Genomic DNA, 22,980 nt, shown 5'->3' with positions numbered 1-22,980 from the left:
ACAGGAGACTGCTTTCTACGCCATCTCAGGTCGGAAAGGCCAGGTGTCCCCTGAAAGCTGGGTGAGAAAGAGGACAGGCTGATCTCCAGTCCGGCTCCAGCTCACTGGGGCAGGCTGGCAGGTTTTCCGTCTTCCTCACCCAAATAAACAGTAAAAGCCATGCCACGAAAACAGGTCTGCCTGCTTTCCAGGACCATCGCCTGTGTGTGAGGCTTTGAGATGGGTGACAGGAACTTTAAAATCTGTGCATGAGCCTAGGGCTAAATGCAGCCTCAGGAAAACACTGTAGACACAGTTACAGTCACAGCCAAGATCTCCAACTGTTGTTCCAGGATCAAGGCCATAAGGAAGGGCACTTCAGGAATGTCTCAGAGGAACCCAAATAGCTCACTTATTTGGGGCGTGTGCCAAAAACTTATCAGCTGAAGCTAACTGTCCTCACACATTCACACTGTGTTCTTTTGGGGCTGCCAACTCGCAGAACTGGTCCCTACAGGAATGATGTGGGAGTGGTAAATGCAAAACATTTTTTTCCTGCTTCAGTTTTGTAAAACTCCATTAGGACCTAATGGGTCCCTGCTCTGGGCATTTTTTCTGAGATTCTGACAAGTAAAATGTCCTCTAAATATTTTTCCCAGATAAACAGCAGATGTAGGACCCCTCCCCCCGACACACACCCGTGTGGAGGCCCCACCCCCAATTCATGCTGACACATACTAGCTTGTCCAGTCTGGGATGGACCCGAGAACAAAGCTATAAAAGAGACCCCTGAGGGCCTGCCTCCCCCAGGCCGCCTGCAGCATTAGTGGGCACCAGGCTCCTGTTTGCAAAAGAATGGGTAGCAGAGGAGCCTTTTAGAGGAAGATGTTTCCAATTGAAAGTCCCTAGAAAGCTAATCACCTGCTCTACAGCCTGTGATGAGGAGCATCAGGAGAAAGTAGGAAAGAAAGGTGTTCTGATGGTCTGCTCACGGGAACCTCAGAGAACTAGGCGAGGATGCAGGGATCTCAGAAAGCAGCACCTGGGGGGTGGGGAGCGACCAATGGGGTGGTGACAATAAAGATGCTTCCTCCTTGAAGCCTTCCTTGCCAGGCCCTGCCACTGCCGAACCTGGAGACCCAGGGACTGGGCTCACCTGGCCTGGCTCACCTGTGCATCAGCTCATACTCCCCACTGGAGTTCAAGTGCCTCCAGGGTAGAGAGACTGCCTTGTCCTCATCTCATGTCTCACTTCTCACCCCCACTGAACCCATCTCATGCCTTGTCATGTCACAGAACTGCACTGAACCAACACCTGACTAACCCGAGGGCCCTGAAAGGAGTCCCAGACCGAGCTGCTGACCCTTCTAGGAACACCCCCCCCCCCCCTCCGGTCTCACCACCCACAGACTCAAGACAAGACAAGATGCTGAGTAACAAGCAAATTGCCACCTGGCCAGGGAGTGGAACCTGGTGCCAGTACCGAGAGCCGGGTAATGGAATGCATTTGCCTCCTAAAAAAAGTCATCAACTTTTAAAACTGTAAATAACCTCAGGACAAGGAAGTCATACAATTTCAGTGCTTATAGGTCTGCAAGGTTTGCACAGAGTTATAAATGGGCCCGCCAAGCTGCAATGTTATGTGCAAAGCAGTTAATACTGGCCGCTCTGTGGCCTCTGCACTTACCTTGTACCTCGACGTAGATGGGGTCAGACACGATCTCTTCACTGTTTATGTTCGTCTTACAGGTGTACGCCCCACTGTCTGACCGCTGCACCCTCATTATGCTTCAGAGAAAACACAGGAAGATATGCACGATGACTACCTTCGAGCTTCTACTACAGAAACAGAACATTCTTCAACTTCTCTGTCAGATGCTGTGATGCTAATCTCACATATCGACATGGCTAGGTCGCGGTGCCCAGATATTTGGTCTAACACCGCTTTAGCTGTTTCTGGGAAGGTATTTTTCAGATGAGATTAAATTTAAATCAGCAGACTCCGGCTACAGCAGATGACCCTCCACAATGAGGGTGGGCCTCATCCAGTCCGTTGAAGGCCTGTGAGCAAAGTCTGAGGTCGCCTGAGGAAGAGGAATTCTGCCTCCAAACTGCCTTGGGACCCAAGACTGCACAGTCGGCACCTACAGCCACACTGGCCAAGTCTTTAAAACAAATTACTCTGTGCTGGTACTTGTCTTCACTTCCATGGTAGCCTCTCTATTGGAGTGCAAATTTGTAAGTTTGTTTTGGGTGGTCACCATAACTAGAGGGCCTCATGGCCTTTAGGGGCCAGAAGCAACTGTTCCACATCCCAAATGACCTTCTGAGACCGGAACCCATCCCATTTTACACACACACATGGATTTTGTCTGGTTTTAACACCCACCTAATTTCCCAGGACTGTAATTACCATGAAAATGGGGGGGCGGGTGGCTGGTGGCTGGTGAGAGAGCAGCAATGGCCCTGGCCTGTCTGGAACTTTGCACCATTTGGAAAAGGGATCACTGACATCCAGGCTGCATCTGCAACTGCCATGTGGGGGGTGGGCAGTCGGGGGAGACAGGGTGCAAGTCTCTGCAGACCTGGGGTGGCCATGCCCCACTTAACAAGTTCACATTCATCTTCTTTTATTATAAATCACCTTTCTTTTGTTCTTGTATTACATTTGGACAATATGTTATAAAATCTCTGACATTAAGAGGTGGCCTTGGCTCTAAGAGACTGAGAGTCCTGCTTTCCACCTTCCCAGCGTGTTTACAGACAGGAACTACTCAGCATACATGACACCTGCACTGGGCCGGGTAGGAAGGGTGAGGGGAGGAGGGACACTTGGAGATGCTCTCCGCAGAGGGGGCTCTATTGGCCCAAAGATACTGATCTCTCCGCTCCTCAGACACAGCAAAGACGTGACTGGGGAAAAAAGAAAACCATGGAGGGGTCACCTGCCTAGCAGTCTGCACCCCAATACAAATTATTTATCCAAAGCAAAATAAAACCCATCCCTCAGCCTGTCAAAGGCCGAGGCTTAAAGCTCAAAAGAGAAAGGGGAGCAGGCAAGGGCAAAGGGGGCCCCCACCGACCTAGGCAATGATTAGCAGCCACCTAGGGCTAACAGCACCATCCAGGCCTTGAGGAGCCACAGTCTCCTTGGGTCAGAACACACACTGGACATTTTAAATTTAACTTCTCACCCAAGCTGGTCTGGTTCAGTGGATAGAACCTTGGCCTGTGGACCAAAGGTCCTGGGTATGATTCCGGTCAAGGTCATGTACCTCAGTTGCAGGCTCTTCCCCGGCCCAGACCCGGGCCCTGGTTGGGGCGCATGCAGGAGGTAGCCAATCGATGTGTTTCTCTCACATTGATATTTCTCTCTGTGTTTCCCTCTCTCTTCCACTCTCTCTAAAAATCAGTAGAAAAATACCCTCAGGTGAGGAGATATATATATATATATATATATATACATACATACACACTAGAGGCCTGGTGCACAAAAATTTGTGCACTCGAGGGGGATGGGGGGAGTCCCTCAGCCCGGCCTGTGCCCTCTCGAATGTCTGGGACCCCTTGGGAGATAACGACCTGCTGGCTTAGGCTTGCTCCCAGGGGGCAGAGGGCAGGCCTAATCCCTAGGTGCAGCCCCTGGTCGGGCTCAGAGCAGGGCCGATTGGGGAGTTGGGGCGCTGCCACCTGTCATGCACAGAGCAGGGCAGATTGGGAGGTTGCAATGCCACCCTCAGTCACGCTCAGGGTAGGGCCGATTGGGGGGTTGGGGCACTGCCCCCTGTCACACTCAAGGCAGGGTCGATGGGGAGGTTGCGGCGCCACCCCGTCACGCACAGAGCAGGGCAGGGCCAATCAGGTGGTTGGGGCACTGTCCCCTGTCATGCACAGAGCAGGGCCCATCGGGGGGTTGGGGAGCTTCCCCCTGTCACGCACAGAGCAGGGCCCATCAGGGGGTTGGGGAGTCCCCCCTGTCACGCACAGAGCAGGGCCCATCAGGGGGTTGGGGAGCTCCCCCCTGTCACGCACAGAGCAGGGCCCATCAGGGGGGTTGGGGGGCTCCTCCCTATCACTCACAGAGCAGGGTCGATCAGGGGGTTGGGGAGCTCCCCCCTGTCACGCACAGAGCAGGGCCCATCAGGGGGTTGAGGAGCTCCCCCCTGTCACTCACAGAGTAGGGCCGATAGGGCAGTTGGGGCACCTCCCCCTGTCACACACAGAGCAGGGCGGATCAGGGGGTTGGGGCGCCGCCCTCTATCACCTACAGAGCAGGGCCGATCAGGGGGTTGGGGTGCCGCCACTGTCACACTCAGGGCAGGGCCGATGGGGAGGTTATGGCTCTACCCCATCACACACAGAGCAGGGCCCGTGGGGTGGGGGGATTGGGGCGCCACACCCTGTCACACACAGAGCCGCAGGGCGATCAAGGGGTTGGGGAGCTCCCCCCTATCAGGCACAGAGCAGGGCGGATAGGGAGGTTGTGGCCCCGCCCCCTGTCACACACAGAGCCTCAGGGCAATCAGGGGGTTTGGGCGCTGCCCCCTGTCATGCTGATCCCGGTGCCGGGAGGCCTCGCGGCTCCGCTGATCCTGGTGCTGGGAGGCATATTACCCTTTTACTATATAGAATAGAGGTCTGGTGCATGGGTGGGGGCTGGCTGGTTTGCCCTGAAGGGTGTCCTGGATCAGGGTGGGGGTCCCCACTGGGGTGCCTGGCCAGCCTGGGTGAGGGGATGATGGCTGTTTGCAGCTGGTCACACACCCTTCAGGGTGGGGGTCCCCACTGGGTTGTCTGGTCAGTCTGGGTGAGGGGCTGAGGGCTGTTTTCAGGCTGGGACTGAAGCTCCCAACTGCTCCTTTTTTTCTTCTTTTTTTTTTGTTATTCTGGGCCAGCTTTAGCTCTGGCTCCAGCTCTGAGGCCTCAGCTGCTGAAAACAGGTATCTGGTTCGTTTGGGTTCTACAATCGAAACTCTATATCAACTCCAGCTCTGAGATCCCCGCTTGCTGAAAGCAGGTTTCTGGGGTTTTGCTTAGCTTCTATATTTGTAACTATGTTTCAAACTGCAAGCTTAGAGGCCGGCAAGGCAGGCGGGGAACGTTGCAGTCCTCCATCACTGAAGCAAGCAAGCCTCATGTTCAGTTTTTTTTTTTTTTTTTTTTTTTTTTTTTATTGCTTAAAGTATTACAACGGGTATTACACATGTGTCCATTTTATCACCCCGCCCTAGACAGTCCCCTAGCCTCCCCTATCCCCCAGTGTCTCATGTCCATTGGTTATGCTTATATGCATGCATACAAGTCCTTTAGTTGATCTCTTACCCCCCTACCTCCTGCCCCCCAACCCTCCCCGGCCTTCCTGCTGCAGTTTGACAATCTGTTTGAGGCTGCTCTGCCTCTGTATCTATTATTGTTCAAAAGTTTATAATGGTCTCTATTATCCATGAATGAGTGAGATCATGTGGTATTTTTCCTTCATTGACTGGCTTATTTCACTTAGCATAATGCTCTCCAGTTCCATCCATGACGTTGCAAATGGTAAGAGTTCCTTCCTTTTTACAGCAGCATAGTATTCCATCGTGTAGATGTACCACAGTTTTCTAATCCATTCATCTACTGATGGGCACTTAGGCTGTTTCCAGATCTTAGCTATGGTGAATTGTGCTGCTATGAACATAGGGGTGCATATATCCTTTCTGATTGGTGTTTCTGGTTTCTTGGGATATATTCCTAGAAGTGGGATCACAGGGTCAAATGGGAGTTCCATTTTCAGTTTTTTAAGGAAACTCCATACTGTCTTCCATAGTGGCTGCACCAGTCTGCATTCCCACCAGCAGTGCACAAGTGTTCCTTTTTCTCCACATCCTCTCCAGCACTTGTCGTTTGTTGATTTGTTGATGATAGCCAGTCTGACAGGTGTGAGATGATACCTCATTGTTGTTTTGATTTGCATCTCTCGGATGATTAGTGACTTTGAGCATGTTTTCATATGTCTCTTGGCTTTCTGAATGTCCTCTTTTGAAAGGTGTCTATTTAGGTCCTTTGCCCACTTTTTGATTGGATTGTTTATCTTCCTTTTGTTGAGTTGTATGAGTTCCCTATAAATTTTGGAGATTAGGCCCTTATCAGATATGACATTGGCAAATATGTTTTCCCACACAGTGGGTTTTCTTGTTGTTTTGTTGATGGTTTCTTTTGCTGTGCAGAAGCTTTTTATTTTGATGAAGTCCCATTTGTTTATTTTCTCTTTAGTTTCAAGTGCCCTAGGAGCTGTGTCAGTGAAGAAATTGCTTCGGCATATGTCTGAGATTTTGTTGCCTTTGGATTCTTCTAGAATTTTTATGGTTTCCTGTCGTACATTTAAGTCCTTTATCCATTTTGAGTTTATTTTTGTGTATGGTGTAAGTTGGTGGTCTAGTTTCATTTTCTTGCATATATCTGTCCAATTTTCCCAACACCATTTATTGAAGAGACTATCTTGGCTCCATTGTATGTTCTTGCCTCCTTTGTCAAATATTAATTGAGCATATTGGTTCGGGCCGATTTCTGGGCTCTCTATTCTATTCCATTGATCTATATGCCTATTCTTGTGCCAGTACCAGGCAGTTTTGAGAACAGTGGCTTTGTAATACAACTTGATATCTGGTATTGAGATCCCACCTACTTTGTTCTTTTTCAGGATTGCTGCAGCTATTCGGGGTCTTTTTTTATTCCAGATGAATTTTTGGAGAGTTCGTTCTAGATCTCTGAAGTATGCCGTTGGTATTTTAATGGGAAGTGCGTTGAATTTATAGATTGCTTTGGGTAGTATGGACATTTTAATGATGTTGATTCTACCAATCCAGGAACACGGTATGTTCTTCCATCTGTTTATGTCTTCCTCTATATCTTTTTTCAACGTCCTGTAGTTTTCTGAGTAGAGGTCTTTTACCTCTTTAGTTAAGTTGATTCCTAGGTAGCTTAATTTTTTTGGTGCAATGGTAAACGGGATTGCTTTTATAATCTCGCTTTCTGAAAGTTCACTACTGGTGTATAGAAATGCCTCCGATTTCTTGGGGTTAATTTTGTATCCTGCTACATTGCCAAATTCATGTATTAAGTCTAGTAGCTTTTGGATGGAGTCTCTGGGGTTTTGTATGTATAATATCATGTCGTCTGCAAATAAGGACAGTTTTACTTCCTCTTTTCCAATTTGGATGCCTTTTATTTCTTCTTCTTGCCGAATTGCAATGGCTAACACTTCCAGTACTATGTTGAACAGGAGTGGTGAGAGGGGGCATCCCTGTCTTGTTCCTGTTCTTAGGGGAAATGGTGTTAGTTTTTGCCCATTGAGTATGATGTTGGCTGTGGGCCTGTCATATATGGCTTTTATTATGTTGAGGTATGATCCTTCTACTCCCACCTTGCTGAGAGTTTTTATCAAAAATGGGTGTTGAATTTTGTCAAATGCTTTTTCTGCATCAATTGATATGACCATGTGGTTTTTTTCTTTCAGTTTGTTTATGTGATGTATCACGTTTATTGATTTGCGGATATTGTACCATCCTTGCATCCCTGGGATAAATCCTACTTGGTCATGGTGTATGATCTCTCTGATGTACTGCTGGATCCGATTTGCTAAGATTTTGTTGAGGATTTTGGCATCTATGTTCATGAGGGATATTGGCCTGTAGTTCTCTTTCATTGTGTTGTCTTTACCTGGTTTTGGTATTAGGGTGATGCTGGCTTCATAGAATGAGCTTGGAAGTGTTCCTTCCTCTTGAATTTTTTGTAGTAGTCTGAGGAGGATAGGTTTTAGTTCTTCCTTGAATGTTTGGTAAAACTCCCCTGTGAAGCCGTCTGGTCCTGGGCTTTTGTTTGATGGAAGCTTTTTGATGACTGCTTCAATTTCTTCCATAGTTATTGGCCTGTTGAGATTTTTAGATTCTTCCTGATTGAGTTTTGGAATGTTGTATTTTTCTAGGAATTTGTCCATTTCCTCCAGGTTGTCTAGTTTGTTGGAGTAGAGCTGTCCATAGTATTTTTTAATGATCATTTGTATTTCTGTGGGGTCTGTTGTTATTTCGCCTCTATCGTTTCTGATTTTGTTTATTTGGGTCCTCTCTCTTTGCTTCTTGGTGAGTCTGGCTAGAGGTTTGTCAATCTTGTTTATCCTTTCAAAGAACCAGCTCTTGGTTTCATTGATTTTCTGTATTGTTTTTTTGGTCTCTATGTCATTTATTTCTGCTCTAATCTTTATTATTTCCTTCCTTCTGTTCACTCTGGGGTTTTCTTGTTGCTCTCTTTCTAATTCTTTGAGTTGTAGAGTTAGATGATTTACTACCATGTTTTCTTGTTTTTTGAGATAGGCCTGTAGAGCTATAAACTTCCCTCTCAAGACTGCTTTCATTGTGTCCCATAGGTTTTGGATTGTTGTGTTTTCATTGTCATTAGTTTCCAGGATGTTTTTAATTTCTTCTTTGATCTCATTGGTAACCCAATCAATATTTAATAGCATGCTATTCAGCTTCCAGGTGTTTGAGTATTTTTGGTTGTTTTTATTGTAGTTTATTTCTAATATTATGCCATCGTGGTCTGTGAAGATGCTTTTTATGATTTCAATCTTCTTGAATTTGGGGATACTTTGCTTGTGACCCAATATATGGTCTATTTTTGAATATGTCTTATGAGCATTTGAGTAGAATGTATATTCCCTGGCTTTGGGGTGGAGTGTTCTGAAGATGTCTATTAAGTCCATCTGATCTAGTGAGTCATTTAGGATTGCTGTATCTTTGCTGATTGTTTGTCTAGAGGGCTTATCCAGTGCTGTCAGTGGTGTATTAAAGTCCCCTACTATGATTGTATTGTTGTCGATCTCTCCTTTGATATCTTCCAGGAGTTTTTTTATGAATTTGGGTGCTCCTGCATTGGGTGCATATATGTTTACCAGAGTTATATCTTCTTGTTGTATTGATCCCTTTAGTATTATGAAGTGGCCTTCCTTATCTCTTGTTATGGCCTTCACTTTGAGGTCTATTTTGTCTGATATAAGTATTGCTACCCCAGCTTTCTTTTCCTTTCCATTTGCCTGAAAGATATTTTTCCATCCTTTCACTTTCAGTCTGTGTGAGTCCCTTCTAATGAGGTGGGTTTCTTGTAGACAGCAGATGTATGGGTCATGTTTTTTTATCCATTCAGCCACTCGATGTCTTTTGTTTGGAGCATTTAGTCCGTTTACGTTTAAAGTTATTATTGAAAGGTACTTGTTTGTAGCCATTTCTGTTTTTGTGTGGCTGTTTTCTTTCTGAGCTTTTTATTTCTTATTTTTATACCAGTCCCTTTAGCATTCCTTGCATTGCTGGCTTGGTGGTGATAAACTCCCTTAGCCTTTTTTTGTCTGTGAAGCTTCTTATTTCCCCTTCAAGTTTGAATGATAGCCTTGCTGGATAGAGTATTCTTGGATTCAGTCCTTTGCTTTGCATCACTTTGTAAATTTCAGTCCATTCTTTTCTGGCCTGATGTGTTTCTGTTGAGAAATCATTTGACAATCTAATGGGAGAGCCCTTGTATGTAACTTTCCGTCTCTCTCTTGCAGCCTGTAAGATTCTCTCTTTGTCCTGAACATTTGCCATGGTAATTATGATGTGTCTTGGTGTGGGTCTTTTCGGGTTCACCTTGTTTGGGACTCTCTGGGCATGTGTGACTTTTTTCTTCCCCACCTCAGGGAAGTTTTCTGATATTATTTCTTCTAATAGGTTTTCTAATCCTTGTTCATCCTTTTGTTGTTCTGGTACTCCTATTATTCGTATGTTGTTTCGTTTCATGTTGTCCCAAAGCTCCCTTAGGCTGTCCTCCTGTCTTTTAATTTTTTTCTCCAATTGCAGTACATTTTGGGTGTGTTTTGCTTCCTTGTCTTCTAATTCACTAATTCGGTCCTCCGCTTCTCCTAGTCTACTGTTGATACTTTCAATGGAGTTTTTCATTGCAGCTATATCACTCTTCATTTCTTCTTGGGTCTTACTTAAGTTGTTGATTTTTTCATCTGTTTCTTCTAGCTTCTTCCATATGTTATCGATTTTTTCATCTGTTTCGTCTTGCTTCTTGCAGAGGTTGTCGATTTTTTCCTCCATCCGGTTTATGCACTCTAGGACCCTTATTCTGAATTCTTTTTCTGTCATGTTGCATGCCTCTGTATTGCTTAGCTGCTTTTCTGGAGAGTCCTCCTTCTCTTTCCTTTGGGGGTTTCTTTGTCTACCCATGTTTGATCTCACTGACATATCTAGACGTTGAGTCGTTCAGTGGTTGCTCCCTTGGTGGCAGTGACTCCTTGATCTGTGGTTGCTCTTCGGGCGGTTGCGGTAGCAGCTGCTCTTCAGTTGGCAGCAGCTCCTCTGGTGGGTTCTGTTCACAGCTGTGGTGGCTCTTCTGGCTGGTGGGGCGAGGTTTCACGTACAGCTGCTGTTCCTCGGCAGAGGGTGTGTTGCTCAGGAGGTTGCTGTTGCTTGGACCTGCTGCGTTGATTTAAAGGCACAAAATACAACACAACAAGGCACCACGTACCAGGCACTATACACAAATATATTCACGATATTAATAACCCCAAATAAAGGTGATCAACCGAATTAAGAGAATTAGGGAACAAGGAAGAAGAAAGAGAAAAAGATAAAAGAGAAAAAGAAAAGAAAAGTAGGGACCAAAAAAAAAGGAGTGCAAAAATGAAATCTGGAAAAAGAAGGGGGGAAAATAAAAGCGAGAAAAGAAAAGAAAAAAAAAAAGAGCGAAAAGAGAGAATGAAGTGGAAGAGGGGGAGAGACTTTTTATATGAGGAGAATACTCCTATAGAACAGCCATTAATCCCAACAAATTCCAGCAACAGCTCCCTGGAGATGAATGCAAACTAGAAACAACCAATAATATAACGATGAAAATAGAATGGAGAACACTAATCCCAAAATAAAATAAAGAGAAAATAAAATGGCACTTTAAAAAATGGTAAAATGGTAGCAGTAGTAATACTGGTTAAAAATAAGAAGGTAGTAATTAAAAGGGTAAAATCAGGTGATGGAAAAAGAAGAAAAGAAAAAAAAAAGAAAAAAAAAGAAAAAAAATTGGTTTCTTAGTTAAAAGGTGGAAAAAAAAAAATTGCAGTAGTGAAGGTCCCTTGGTTCTTCTATTCTTCAGTGTGGCTCGCCTTAGACCTGCCAGGTATTCAGGAGAGTGTTGAGTTTCCCTGCAATACACTGTTCCTCTGTGTTGTAAACCACAGTCCTTATTTTAAAGCAGACCGCTTTTGTTTCCCAGACTGCCTTATTTTGTGTTTAGCAAAGAGTCAGTTTGTGGGTCAGCCTCTGGGTGGCAGTGTTTTGGGGTTGGCCTCTGAGGCTATAGGGCCTTTCTGTCCAGTGGAAGTTCACTGCCCGGAGCTGGCTGCGTAATAGTTAGTTACCAGCGCTGTGTTGTTGCTGGGATTGAAAATCCCTCTATAGGCCAGACCCTGTTAACTCCCAGGGACTGATCAGGTTATTTTAATCCTTGATCTTGTACAGGGTGGAATCTGGGTGTGGCTGTGCTCCTTGCCTGGGGGCTGGGGGGAGGAGTCTCACTCTCCGGAGAGAATGGCTGCCCCAGTCCTGTGCTCAGGGGTGTCTCAGCACTCAATTCGCTGCCACCTCTCCCGGCTCCCCCTCTCTCCTCAGTCTCTCCCCAGATTCCACTCCTCCGCACACTCTCCCTCTCTTCAGCACAGGTGAGTGTCTGTATCCGAAATGTCCCATGAACAGGATTCAGTGAAAACAATCAAACAAACGCCGGTCGCGGAAACGGGGAAGGCTTGGTTTCTGTAAGCTTCTTCTCTTACCGGGACTGCATGGTCTGGTCAGCTCTTCAGGCTGCCTCCTTTAGGCTCAGTCCTCCGTGATCACAGCACTGAGCTCTCAATTCCCCCGGCGGCGCCAGGAATCCCGCGGTTCTCCTTTCCCCCGTCAGGGGCTGTGCCTGTCCCAAGGGACGCGGCTGCCGCGCGGTCTCCCTCCGACCCTCTGGGTTCAGAGGTCTGGCAAACTTTCCTGCCCAAATCCCTGTTTTTTTTTTACCTTTCCTGGGGAGTTCTGCTCTTCTCGGCTGCAAACCGTCTCACCAGCTGAGCAATTTCGCCAATTCGGTGTGGGTGTTACTAGTTTCAGCTGCTGACTCCATTTGCTCCGGGACACGACCTGGGACGCGTCTGCCTATATCGCCGCCATCTTCCAAAAACCCCTCATGTTCAGTTTAAGCTGCCTGGCTGCTGGCCGCCATCTTGGCTGGCAGTTAATTTGCATATCGCCCTGATTAGCCAATGGGAAGGGTAGCGGTCATATGCTAATTACCATGTTTCTCTTTTATTAGATAGGATGTATGTATAACTTCTCTCCAATAAAATCATTTTGCAAATCCTATTAGCTTATGCTAAACAGAGCAACTCAATTCCATGTCAAGAGTGGCGTCAGTCAGAAGTGGGGACCCAGGAGTGTGACTGTCACCTGTCACCTGCACTTCCTGAGGTGGCAATCTGAATGGCACCCCACTGACTTAGGTGTACTCTCTTCCCCTTTCCCCTCACTGCTGTGTAGGAGAACATTAAATCTGGAACACATCTGATGAGTGAATATTGGATCTGGGAGGACCCAGGATTAAGTAAAGACTAGATCTCTCCATGTTTGGGGGCAGGAGCTGAATGTCTCAATAAAAGACAGAAAGAGATCTCACAGGACAAATATCTCCAAATAAGGGGCTGATGCTCCCCTGATCATCTGTCATGGTGACAGAAAGGGGCTGAAGAAAGAGGGAGAGAAGTGTGTGTCTGGAGTGGCGTGCTGCCCATTGTGAGTCATAACGAGTGGTTGAATGTGCATAGTGGTTTCAGCGGCTCCTGAGACCTCCAGTCAGTCTAGTGCATTTTCAAGGGAAGCTAAGGTCACAGCTACTGCAGAGAAGTTCTTGCCAGACAGTTCACAAGTTCACTTTAAAAGAGGTGTCACTTTTTTCAGGCAAAGCCTGGGATTCTACAAGTGAATGACAAGATCTGACAGGCTGAGGACACCCGTGCCTATGAAGACCTGGCTCTGGGCCTGGGACTGCAGCACTGCAGCAGCAGTCTTGCTAGATGACTCAGGGAGTTGGCAACCAGGGAGAAAGTGACAAGCAGAGAGGGATACAGGGCAGGGCCCCAGGGAGCAGCTCAAGGCAGATGTGGAGCACACCTGTTCAGAGGCACAGGGAGCCCCAGAAACCACCAGGCACAAATAACATGTTAGCATCACACCAGGCTGCAAAAATCCAGGAGTACCTTCAGCCGACCAGTGAGGAAAATTCAGGTTAGGACTAGAAAAGGGGGGCAGAAGGAACATGATCCAAACTCTGTCTTCAGCCATTTGTGGACGAAGAAAAAAAAAGGGGGGGGGGTTCCTATATGTTAGGATGGAAGAAAAGGCCTTTCTTTGCTGTAGCCGTCCACAATTTATGGGAAGCACCTGGCAATTAAACCCCAAGACTGGTAGCTCCTCTGAGTCCAACAGTCCCTCTGTTCAAACTGAGGGACAAGATAAGCTACTTTCAAGGCTACATTCTTGCATACCCTTCCTCCCTGCTGGTATACAACCCAGGGATAATTAGTAGAAAGTTCCCTTCCCCCCTCCTCTTCAAACAAGCCTTTTTTTGAACTTTTCATAACTTTTGCTCTAAGAATGTTTTACAGGCTTTAGAAACATACTGATAAGACACCTCCCTAGGACAGCTGCCCGGATTGTCTCCTGAAGAACTAATAAAGTCAACCCCTCTGATGTATGCTCAATTTCACCTAGCAACAGCAGCAGCCCGAAAATCCCCCTCCCTTCCTGTCCCTGGGGGGCAGCTTCTGTTTCTTGCCCTTGCATTGATTAGCAATGTACTGGCCCTTTCCCTTTGGGGAAAGTAAAATAAACTATCTATCTATCTCTTCTCTCAGTTGAGAATTCTTTCACAGCTCACATCACCTGCCCAAAACCTAACACTATGGAAAGTAACCTTACAGGATGTTCTGATTCTAAATTCCTACTAACTGGCAGGTCATAGTGGGTAGTCTTGCCCCAGGCATATAACCTTTTTTGTAAAAGCTTTATCTTTGTCTTAAGAAAGCCATGTCTATTGTTTCTGTGCAGCTGGGGTATCACACCTTTGAAATAAGCTGTAACTGTCCTTAAGGGAACACATAATCTTGTTAACTGTCCTGTAATCCAATCCTTGCCTTGTTTCTCCCACCTCACCCTGCCTTCATGTAATCTTTCTTCTGTTCCCTCCTTAATTTCAAATGCTTAAAAAGAGCTGTAAAACTGTTATTCTTGGGATCATTTGAGATCTTGCTCCCCAGTATATGTTGCCAGTTTGGCTCAAATAAATGCTTATAAAATTTCTCATAGAGTTCCAGTCAAGATGGCAGCATAGGTAAATGAAGTACTCAAATCCTCCCACAACCACATCAAAATTACAACTAAACTGCAGAGCAACCATCATTCAGAACCACCTGAAGTCTAGCTGAACAGAAGTCCTACAACTAAGGAGATACAGAAGAAGCCATATTGTGACTGGTAAGAGGGGCAAAGACGTGGAACGGGCTGGTCCCCCACCCACTTGTGATGAATAAAAGTCATGAGGGATATCTCGGATGTGGAGGTCCCCCCTGAGGAGCGAAGGGTCCCAGACCCACACCAGGCACCATAACCCAACATTCCAGTAACAGGAAGAGAAGTCCCCATAAGTTCTGGATGTAAAAACCAGTGGGGATTGCGGCTGAGTGGGATGGAAGGCTGTTGGAGTCCCAGATATTCTTTTTAAAAGGACCCGCCAATGGACTTACTAGGACTCACTCGCTCTGTGCTCCAGTGTTGGGGGAGCAGGGACAAGGAGGGAAGAACTGAATGTCTGGCATCCGTGTGAGAGCTGAAGAGGCAGCTTTCTCCCAGACAGAAGTGCTGGCAGAGGCAGCTGCTCCTTTTCTGAACTCTCCCTCACAAAGCCAGCAGGTGGGAGCCATATCTGAGTCTCCATCAACCCGGTCAACCCTGCTCTCCCCCACCCTGGTTATTGCCTGGGGCGCCGTCCCACCCAACGTGGGGCCCACCTAAGCCACTTCCAGTGGTTTCCCATACAAACGGCCTCTCTTGGATCATGATTTGGATTTTCCTAAAATCTTTCAAACAAGGAGCATCTGGCCTCTGGGGATCCTATATGTCTTGCTAAGTGGCCCCAGGCCCAAAACTAGAGGCAGGCAGCAGCAGTGTGCAGCTTGGCTTCTCCTGGACACCTCTAAGCCCAACACAAGTCGCAGCCATCTTCAGACCGCTTTGTAGCTTTTGCCAGGTGGCCCTGGGCAGGGCACAGGCAGTGGCTGACCTTGGCCTGCAACTCCTGGGAGGCCCCAGAACCAGTGCACCCAGTGGACAGCTTCAGGTCACACTGGATTACAACCCAACCACCTTCACAAGTGACTCACTCAAGGGGTGGGCTTGGTGGGCACCAAAGCCCCAATGACGTTAAGTTTTGCTCTGTTGAGGTTAGCTGCTGTACAGTAGCTCTTCTGCTATTGTCCCAGCTGGTCCTCCCGGCCAATAGGCCTGGGGGGAGGTCAATCCTTCTCAGTGAGGTGCCAACAGTAAGCAATGCTCAACTACAACAGAAGGGTGCACAGAGCTCACATAGGGTAAGGGGGAGGGGGACACCTGGAGCCCCTGGCTGGCCACTAGGTCCTACAGAACACCTGTTACATAAAGCCACTCTACTAAAACCAGGAGACCTAGTAGCTCTAGCTACTACATAGAAACAAACACAGAGAAGCAGCCAAAATGAGGAGACACAGAAACAGGTCCCAAATAAAAGAACAGGAGAAATATCCAGAAAAGGAAATAAATGCAATGGAGGCAAGGCAAACAAACTAACAAATACAGAGTTCAAAATAATGGTTATAAGGAAGCTCAAGGAACTTAGTGAGAACTTCAATAGCATAAAACAAACAAACACATGTGGAAACCATAAAAAAGAACCAGTCAGAAATGAAGAAGAAGAAAAAGATAAAAAATGTGAATAATAAAATGGCAATAAATACACATGTAACAATTACCTTAAATGAAAATGGATAAAATGCTCCAATCAAAAGACATACAGTGACTGAATGGATAAGAAAACAAGACCCTTACATATGCTGTCTACAAGAGACTCACTTCAGATCAAAAGACATACACAGACTAAAAGTAAATGTATGGAAAAAGATATTCTGTGAAAACGAAATTGAACAAACAACAAGTTGAGGTAGCAACAAGTCTGGTACTCATACCAGACAAAATAGACTTTAAAACAAAGGGTATATAACAAGAGGCAAAGAAGGACCCTGCAATTTCACTTTTGGGTATTTATCCAAAGAAACCCAAAACACTAAATCAAAAAGTCATATGGTCCTAGCTGGTTTTGCTCAGTGGATAGAGAGTCAGCCTGCGGACTGAAAGGTCACAGTTTCAATTCCGGTCAAGGATACGTGCCCAGGTTGCAGGCTCGATCCCTAGTGGGGGGTGTGCAGAAGGCAGCTGATTAATGATTCTCTCTCATCGTTGATGTTTCCATCTCTCTCTTCTTCTCCCTTCTTCTCTCAAATCAATAAAAATATATGTATTTTTAAAAAGGCCATACGCACCCCTATGCTCACTGCAGCATTATTTACAATGGAACCTAAGTGTCCATTAATAGATGAATGAGCCCTAGCCGGGTTGACTCGGTGGATAGAACATTGGCCTGCGGACCAAAGGGTCCTGGGTCGATTCTAGTAAAGGGCACATATCCTGGTTGCAGGCTCCTCACTGGCCTAGGCCCTGGTTGGGACTCATGCAGGAAGCAACCAATCGATGCATTTCTCTCACATCAATGTTTCTCTCTGACTTTCCCTTTCTCTTCTACTCTCCCTAAAAATCAATGGAAAAATATACTCAGGTGAGGATTAGAAAAAAATAGATGAATGAATAAAGAAGTGGTGTATATATAAACAATGGAATATGATTCAGCCATTAAAAAAAATGAAATCTTGCCATTTGCAACAACATGGATGGACATAGAGGGTACTATACTGAACGAAATAAGTCAGACAAAGGCAAATACCATATTTCACTTATATGTGGCATCTAAAAAACAAAATAAATGAGCAACCAGAACAAGAACAGACTCACAGATACAGAGAACATTTTGATGATTGTCAGATGAGAAGGGAGCTGAGGGCTAGGTGAAAAGGTGAAGGAATTAAGTACAAATTGGTAGCTACAGAAGTCATGGGGATGTAAAGTACAGCATAGAGAATATAGTCAACAATAACAACTCGGTATGCTGTCAGGTGGGTACTGGATTTACAACGGTAATCACTTAGTAAGTTATATGATGTTTAATCACTGGGTTTTAGACCTGAAACTAATATAATATTGTTTGTAAATTGTAACTGAAAAATAAAACATTATTTAAAGTAAGAAAAATTCTCTGCAGGTTTGAATGTTTGTTAACTTGACACATTCATGTCAGGAAGAGCTTAGCAATGGTCTGGGGAGAAGGGCTGTTTGCTGGCATTAATCATTAGCAAGTACACGTCCATTGTATCTATAGCACAGGACAGATTTTTCACAAATAATCCTGTGCTACTCTAGACAACCCAGGAAAGGTCCCCATGCTGGAGGCAGGGTAGGGTGGGCTGGAGACAGGAAGGAGTGGTATCCCAAGGCCCGCCCTGTCCCCAGCAGAAACAGCAGGCCCAGTCTCCATGCAGGCTCAACGGGAAAGGCTCTGAGTTCAGAACAGCAATCTAAGCATTCCGACAACTGAGGAACAGTTCCAGAAAAAGTGCAGATTCAAGAAAATGCCCAGTTCTGGAGATACGGGTCTTCCCTCACCAGACCCCATGGTGGGCAGCACAGTGGGAGAGGAAAGACCCAATCAGGGGCTTCACCAGGAATATCACGACTCTGAGATCAAGTGGAGACCCCAAAGCTTGAGAAGGAAGAAGAGCAGATCATTCACACGTGAATCAGATTAGCACTGGACTCTGCAAGAACAAATCTGGGAGTGAAAAGGCAGGAGTACATCAATGACTTTCAATTATTTTCCTTTTGAATTCTGCATCAGGCCAAACTACTTCAAGGTCAGGGTAGGGAAAACACGACATTTTCAGAGATGCAGGTCCCAGGAGGCTAGCGGAGGATGGGCTTAATGCCAAGTGAGGGAGTGAAAGCCAAGCAGGGGCCTGGGCTCCTGAGAGCAGGGGCTGGGAGTCAGGGGAGTGAGGGTCCCCACGAGGAGCACAAAAATGGCTCAACTGGACCCCAGACCAGAGCAGGAGAGGGGATGGCTCTAGGACAGGCGTGGCCAAGCAAGAAGTCAGAGCTGATAATCTTTTCACTTTCCAAAGAAATGCCTGTCTTCCGGTAGAGCTTCGAGAAGAATGCATGATTAACACTTAGAAAATTAAACAAACAGGCAAGGAAACAATATTAATTTCAGGAAAACAAAAAATGCTAAGATAAACGTGATTACCGTCTATGACATGATTCAGCTGAAAACAGCATTTATGTGGCCCCAATTATGTGAGCTGTGGGTACTGATTCACCCCAGCTGTGAGTAACACTCTATTAGATTAACATACACACGGGGGCCTGGCACACACACAACCCAAGCACCGAATGTCTCTGGAAAGATACTCAAGAAATGGGTGACTCAGGCACCCACTGGCAGACATTTGGGGGCTGGAATGGGAGAGAGAAATTTTAAAGAGTTGAAATATTCTACGACATGTATTCCCTGCTTTAAAAAAGGTATAAAAGTCCCATGAGATTTCGGTCAAGTAGAAACATCTGAACCAGGTAGAACGCCAGGACCCATACAGGTTGACTGTGGCGTCTAGACAGGAATCACCTGGGCCGACCACAGGGCCAGCAGCTGCATAGCCCATCACACCAGGGCAGCCTCGCCTGGGCTGGCCCCAGGACAGCATCCTAAGGGGAGACACAGTGCCCCTCTGTCCCTGGGACCTGCCCAACAGAGCCGACTGCTCAGAAATGGCTCATACGTAGCAGCTGAGCTCTGGGGCCTCTTCAAAGAAATACTTATGTTGTTCGTTTCCACTTATATGAGGCCCCTAGAATAGAGAAATAGAAAAAGAACATAAAATAGAGGTTACCAGGGGCTGGGGAGTTAGATTTTCATGGGCAAAGAGTTTCTGTTTAGAAATGATGGTGGTGATGGCTACACCACAATGTGAATGTACTTAATGCCAACGAAGTATACACCCAAAAAGGGCTAAAATGGTCACTTTTATTTGTGTACATGTTACCATGATAATAAAAATGAAAAAAAAAGTAAATAACACAACGACGCACTGGTAGGTGTCCTATTTGTACCTGTCACAGATCAAATGGTGCAGGTGGCATGCCACGGGTCATCCATGTGCAGTCTGGTATATGTTGAGCTGAAGGAAGTCTGATTATGAGGCATGTCACAGAGTGTCAGGGATCTGGGCCTAATAATAACGTTTCCAGTTGATGGTTTAACTTAAGGGATTATGTCCTTATTTTCTATATGTTTTGCTGCTCTCCCATGTACAGTTCCATGCCAGGGCCACCAGAAGCAGCAGGAGTGAGGGCCCCACAGGGCAGCTGTGGGCAGGGGGTTATCAAACACCAGCTGCTCAGGGCCCAAGGAACCCACAGGGATAGAAACTGACCTTTACATCTTCACACACACAAAAATCCACTAAGAAAGCGAAGTCCTCCAGCTTTAGCGACGGGAACCACCACAATTCCCTCGACTGCACAGAAAACCAACCACAAAAACATTCCCTTCACCACAAATCGCAGGTCACTAGGTCTGCGGGGCCTCCCGGCCACAGGAGCACCAGCTCCCATTTTGCTGAGAGCTGCCTCCCAGTCCCTGGCCCTGAGGGCCGGTGCCCCCCTGGGATGCTTTGCCTAGGGCGGGGGAGTGGGGGGGAGCAGTGGGAGGGCTGTCACCCCTACACCAGACCTGAGAGCTAATTACATTCCAGTGGGGCTACGATCCATTGGAAAGAGACCCACCATGCAGACTGTCGGGTATTAATCTACACTCTGAATGCACCTGTGGAGCTGCACAGGCAGAAAACAAGACTGTTTTGTACTGAGGAGGCACTAGCGTACCATTTACATAGAAAGAGGAAGACCACCTACCTGAAGGATGCGATCACTGCTGTAACTTCATCGTCGGGGTAAAAGTGCGTAACCGCATGATGTGCCCCAAGCAGCTCCTTCCCATCTTTCCACCAAGAAATATGGGTGTCCTGGTACGTGTTAGGTATGCTGATGGAGCAATTGAACTTCACGTCATTGTGTTCAGACGGCTTTATGTGGCCAACCGTGTGATTAAATGCAAGAGGCGGCAGGCGCTTGGACCTGGCCGACGGCACGCTGGGAAGGGCTGCATTTCCTCTGCGGAGTCTTCGGGGCAGAGTTGGTGACACCACCACCAAGGGCTGGGCCCCAAGGGAGAGAGGAGAGGAGGATGGCACAAAGTCAGCCAGGCCGATGGCGGAGGGCAGGCGGGGCGGGGTTTCTTCCCTCACCTCAGCGAGAGCTGCAAAACAGAATAGCGATTTTTAGCCTTTTAAAAACTGGTGTTGCCCAACTGGTGTTGACCACTGTTGTACAGTGCTCGGCAAACTCATTAGTCAACAGAGCCAAATACCAACAGTACAACGATTGACATTTCTTTTGAGAGCCAAATTTTTTAAACTTAAACTATATAGGTAGGTACATTGTTATTAACTTAATTAGGGTACTCCGAAGGCTTAGGAAGAGCCACACTCAAGGGGCCAAAGAACCGCATGTGGCTCGCGAGCCACAGTTTGCCGACCACGGTCTAGCTGGTTTGGCTCAATGGATAAAACGTTGGCCTGCGGACTGAAGGGTCCTGGGTTCGATTCAGGTCAAGGGCACATGCGCAGGTTGCGGGCTCAATCCTCAGTTGGGGGGACATACAGGAGGCAGCTGATCAATGACTCTCTCTCATCACGGGTGTTTCTATCTCTCTCTTCCTCTCCCTTCCTCTCTGAAAAATATATTAAAAAAACAAAATGTCAGGGTAACTTGTAACTTCCCTTTTTTTCAGACCCCTCAGGGCACAACCAAATGCCCTGGGCTCCAGGACAGAGACCACAAATTCATTCATTGTTATTGTCATTATGTTAACTGTTGACTATTAACTATCCTGTACCCACCTAAGTAAAAGAAGTGTGTGTCTATAGTTTTACTCTTTATACAATCCCAGAGGTTTCCCCGCTTTGCTTTCTCCCGCCTCTCCAATCTATCACCAATGGATTTCATGTAACCCACCTACGTCCCCTCCTTTGATTCTAATGTATAAAAATAGATGAAAAACCGCCATTCTCGGGAGCATTATCCCAATCTGTTGAGATTCTGCTTCCTGACAATTGTCGACAGTTTGGCTCAAATAAACTCACAAAAATTCTTTACAGTTTTGAAGGTTTTTACGCTAATGTTACGCAATATACTCCCCCCAGGGGGGTACGAGAAACTGTCCTCTACCCTCAAGGTTCTTCTGGCTGGACTAATAATCAAATAGACATGAGGCAAATTAATGAGACAATCACCAAATTTAACACATACATATGTATGGGACCCGCATACATGAGAGTCAGAGACCCCACACGCACGAGGTTCAGAGACAGAAGGGAACATGGCTGTGTGAGGCCTCCTGAGCTAGGGACGAGGTGAGGTGCCTTGGGGGCTTCAAAGGGTCACTGCAGGGCGATAGAAGAGCACATGTTCAGTAAATAGAAATCTGTCCTGCCCTAGAGACAGGTTACAAAAGGCTATGGCTGATCACTTCTTACTATGGGCAAGGCCCTAATTCAAGTTCTTCTAGGTCGTGTAGGGAGGGGCAGAGGTTTCCCTGGAGCCTAGAGGGGGCTAATGTTGCCTTTAGCTCAAAACAATCCACATACCACAGAGGCGCATCTTGGAGTGCCTCCTCCTGACCCGCACACCCCCGATGAAAAAGATCTGTTGTGACTCACTCCAAGTCCTTCATACCCAACTCAACAGCATGGCGGGAAGGGCAGGGCCCCGGAGATCACTGTCTATCTGCCCAGTCACAAGAGCGTCCCGCAGATCTGGCCGACAGCCTTGGGAGGCTGCTACTGGTCACAGAGACCTATCCCTGGGTGAGGGGGTGGGGACCAAAGTGTGCTCAGGCTACCAGCTACAGAATGACGTGGAGCTTCTAGCAAAATGCTTGCCAGCTGGAATGGTTCTAGAAAAGTTTTCATTTAATCTGGCTCAAAAGTATTTCTAAAAATATAGGCTCACAATAGTTGCACTTTTAGCTTTTTTAATGGCATTTTTGGAGCATATGCTCTGTGCTGGTTGCTATGTATTCAAACATGTTTACCACGATTCTGGTGAAACAGGCAGTGGGGAGAGACGCAGGCCTGACATTCTGTGGGTGGTGACTGGGGGTTTGCCAAGGGCCCCATCCCTGCTCAAGGGCTGTACCTCCTGTCACATTCAGGATGTCGCACCCCCTGGGCTCCTGAGTGTGGGTGTGCAGAGTAGGGTGGTCGCTGCTAGGGCTGTGCCAGATTCAGTGAATAAGAATGCACGGCGCCAGACGTGACTTTGGGTGGTGAACACACGATACAATATACAGATGATGCATTACAGAATTGTACACTTGAAACCGCCATAATTTCATTAACTAATGTTACCCATACATTCAATAAAAATTAAAAAACAGAAAAAAAAACAAGAAAAAAAACAATTTAAAGAAAGAATGCATAGCAACAACTAGAACAACTTGTAATTCACATCAATAGCAAATCATTTTTAGCCTAAGTATCCAGCTAATAAAGAAAAAGAAAAGCACCCAGCTGAGCACGTATTTGGCTAATGGAGCTACTACAAGCAGGAGTTCCGAGGACGGAAGGAGGCCCCTGAG

General features: G+C 46.6%; 1 protein-coding gene across 1 annotated transcript in view; it reads right to left on the bottom strand.

Annotated features, from left to right (window-relative positions):
• Positions 1–22,980, bottom strand: part of MERTK (MER proto-oncogene, tyrosine kinase) — a gene marked incomplete at its 5' end in the record, with an annotated part of 114,602 nt that overhangs the window by 66,597 nt on the left and 25,025 nt on the right. The window contains 2 exons of the mRNA XM_081101525.1: positions 1,667–1,767; positions 20,196–20,598. Coding sequence (XP_080957651.1) covers positions 1,667–1,767; positions 20,196–20,598 — 504 coding nt within the window. The remainder of the gene's footprint in view (positions 1–1,666; positions 1,768–20,195; positions 20,599–22,980) is intronic.

This window comes from Myotis nattereri (genome assembly GCF_964212035.1).
Source record: "Myotis nattereri genome assembly, chromosome: 10".
Taxonomy (NCBI): domain Eukaryota; kingdom Metazoa; phylum Chordata; class Mammalia; order Chiroptera; family Vespertilionidae; genus Myotis; species Myotis nattereri.
Note: the sequence above shows the minus strand (reverse complement) of the source record. Positions and strands in the feature narration are given on the sequence as shown.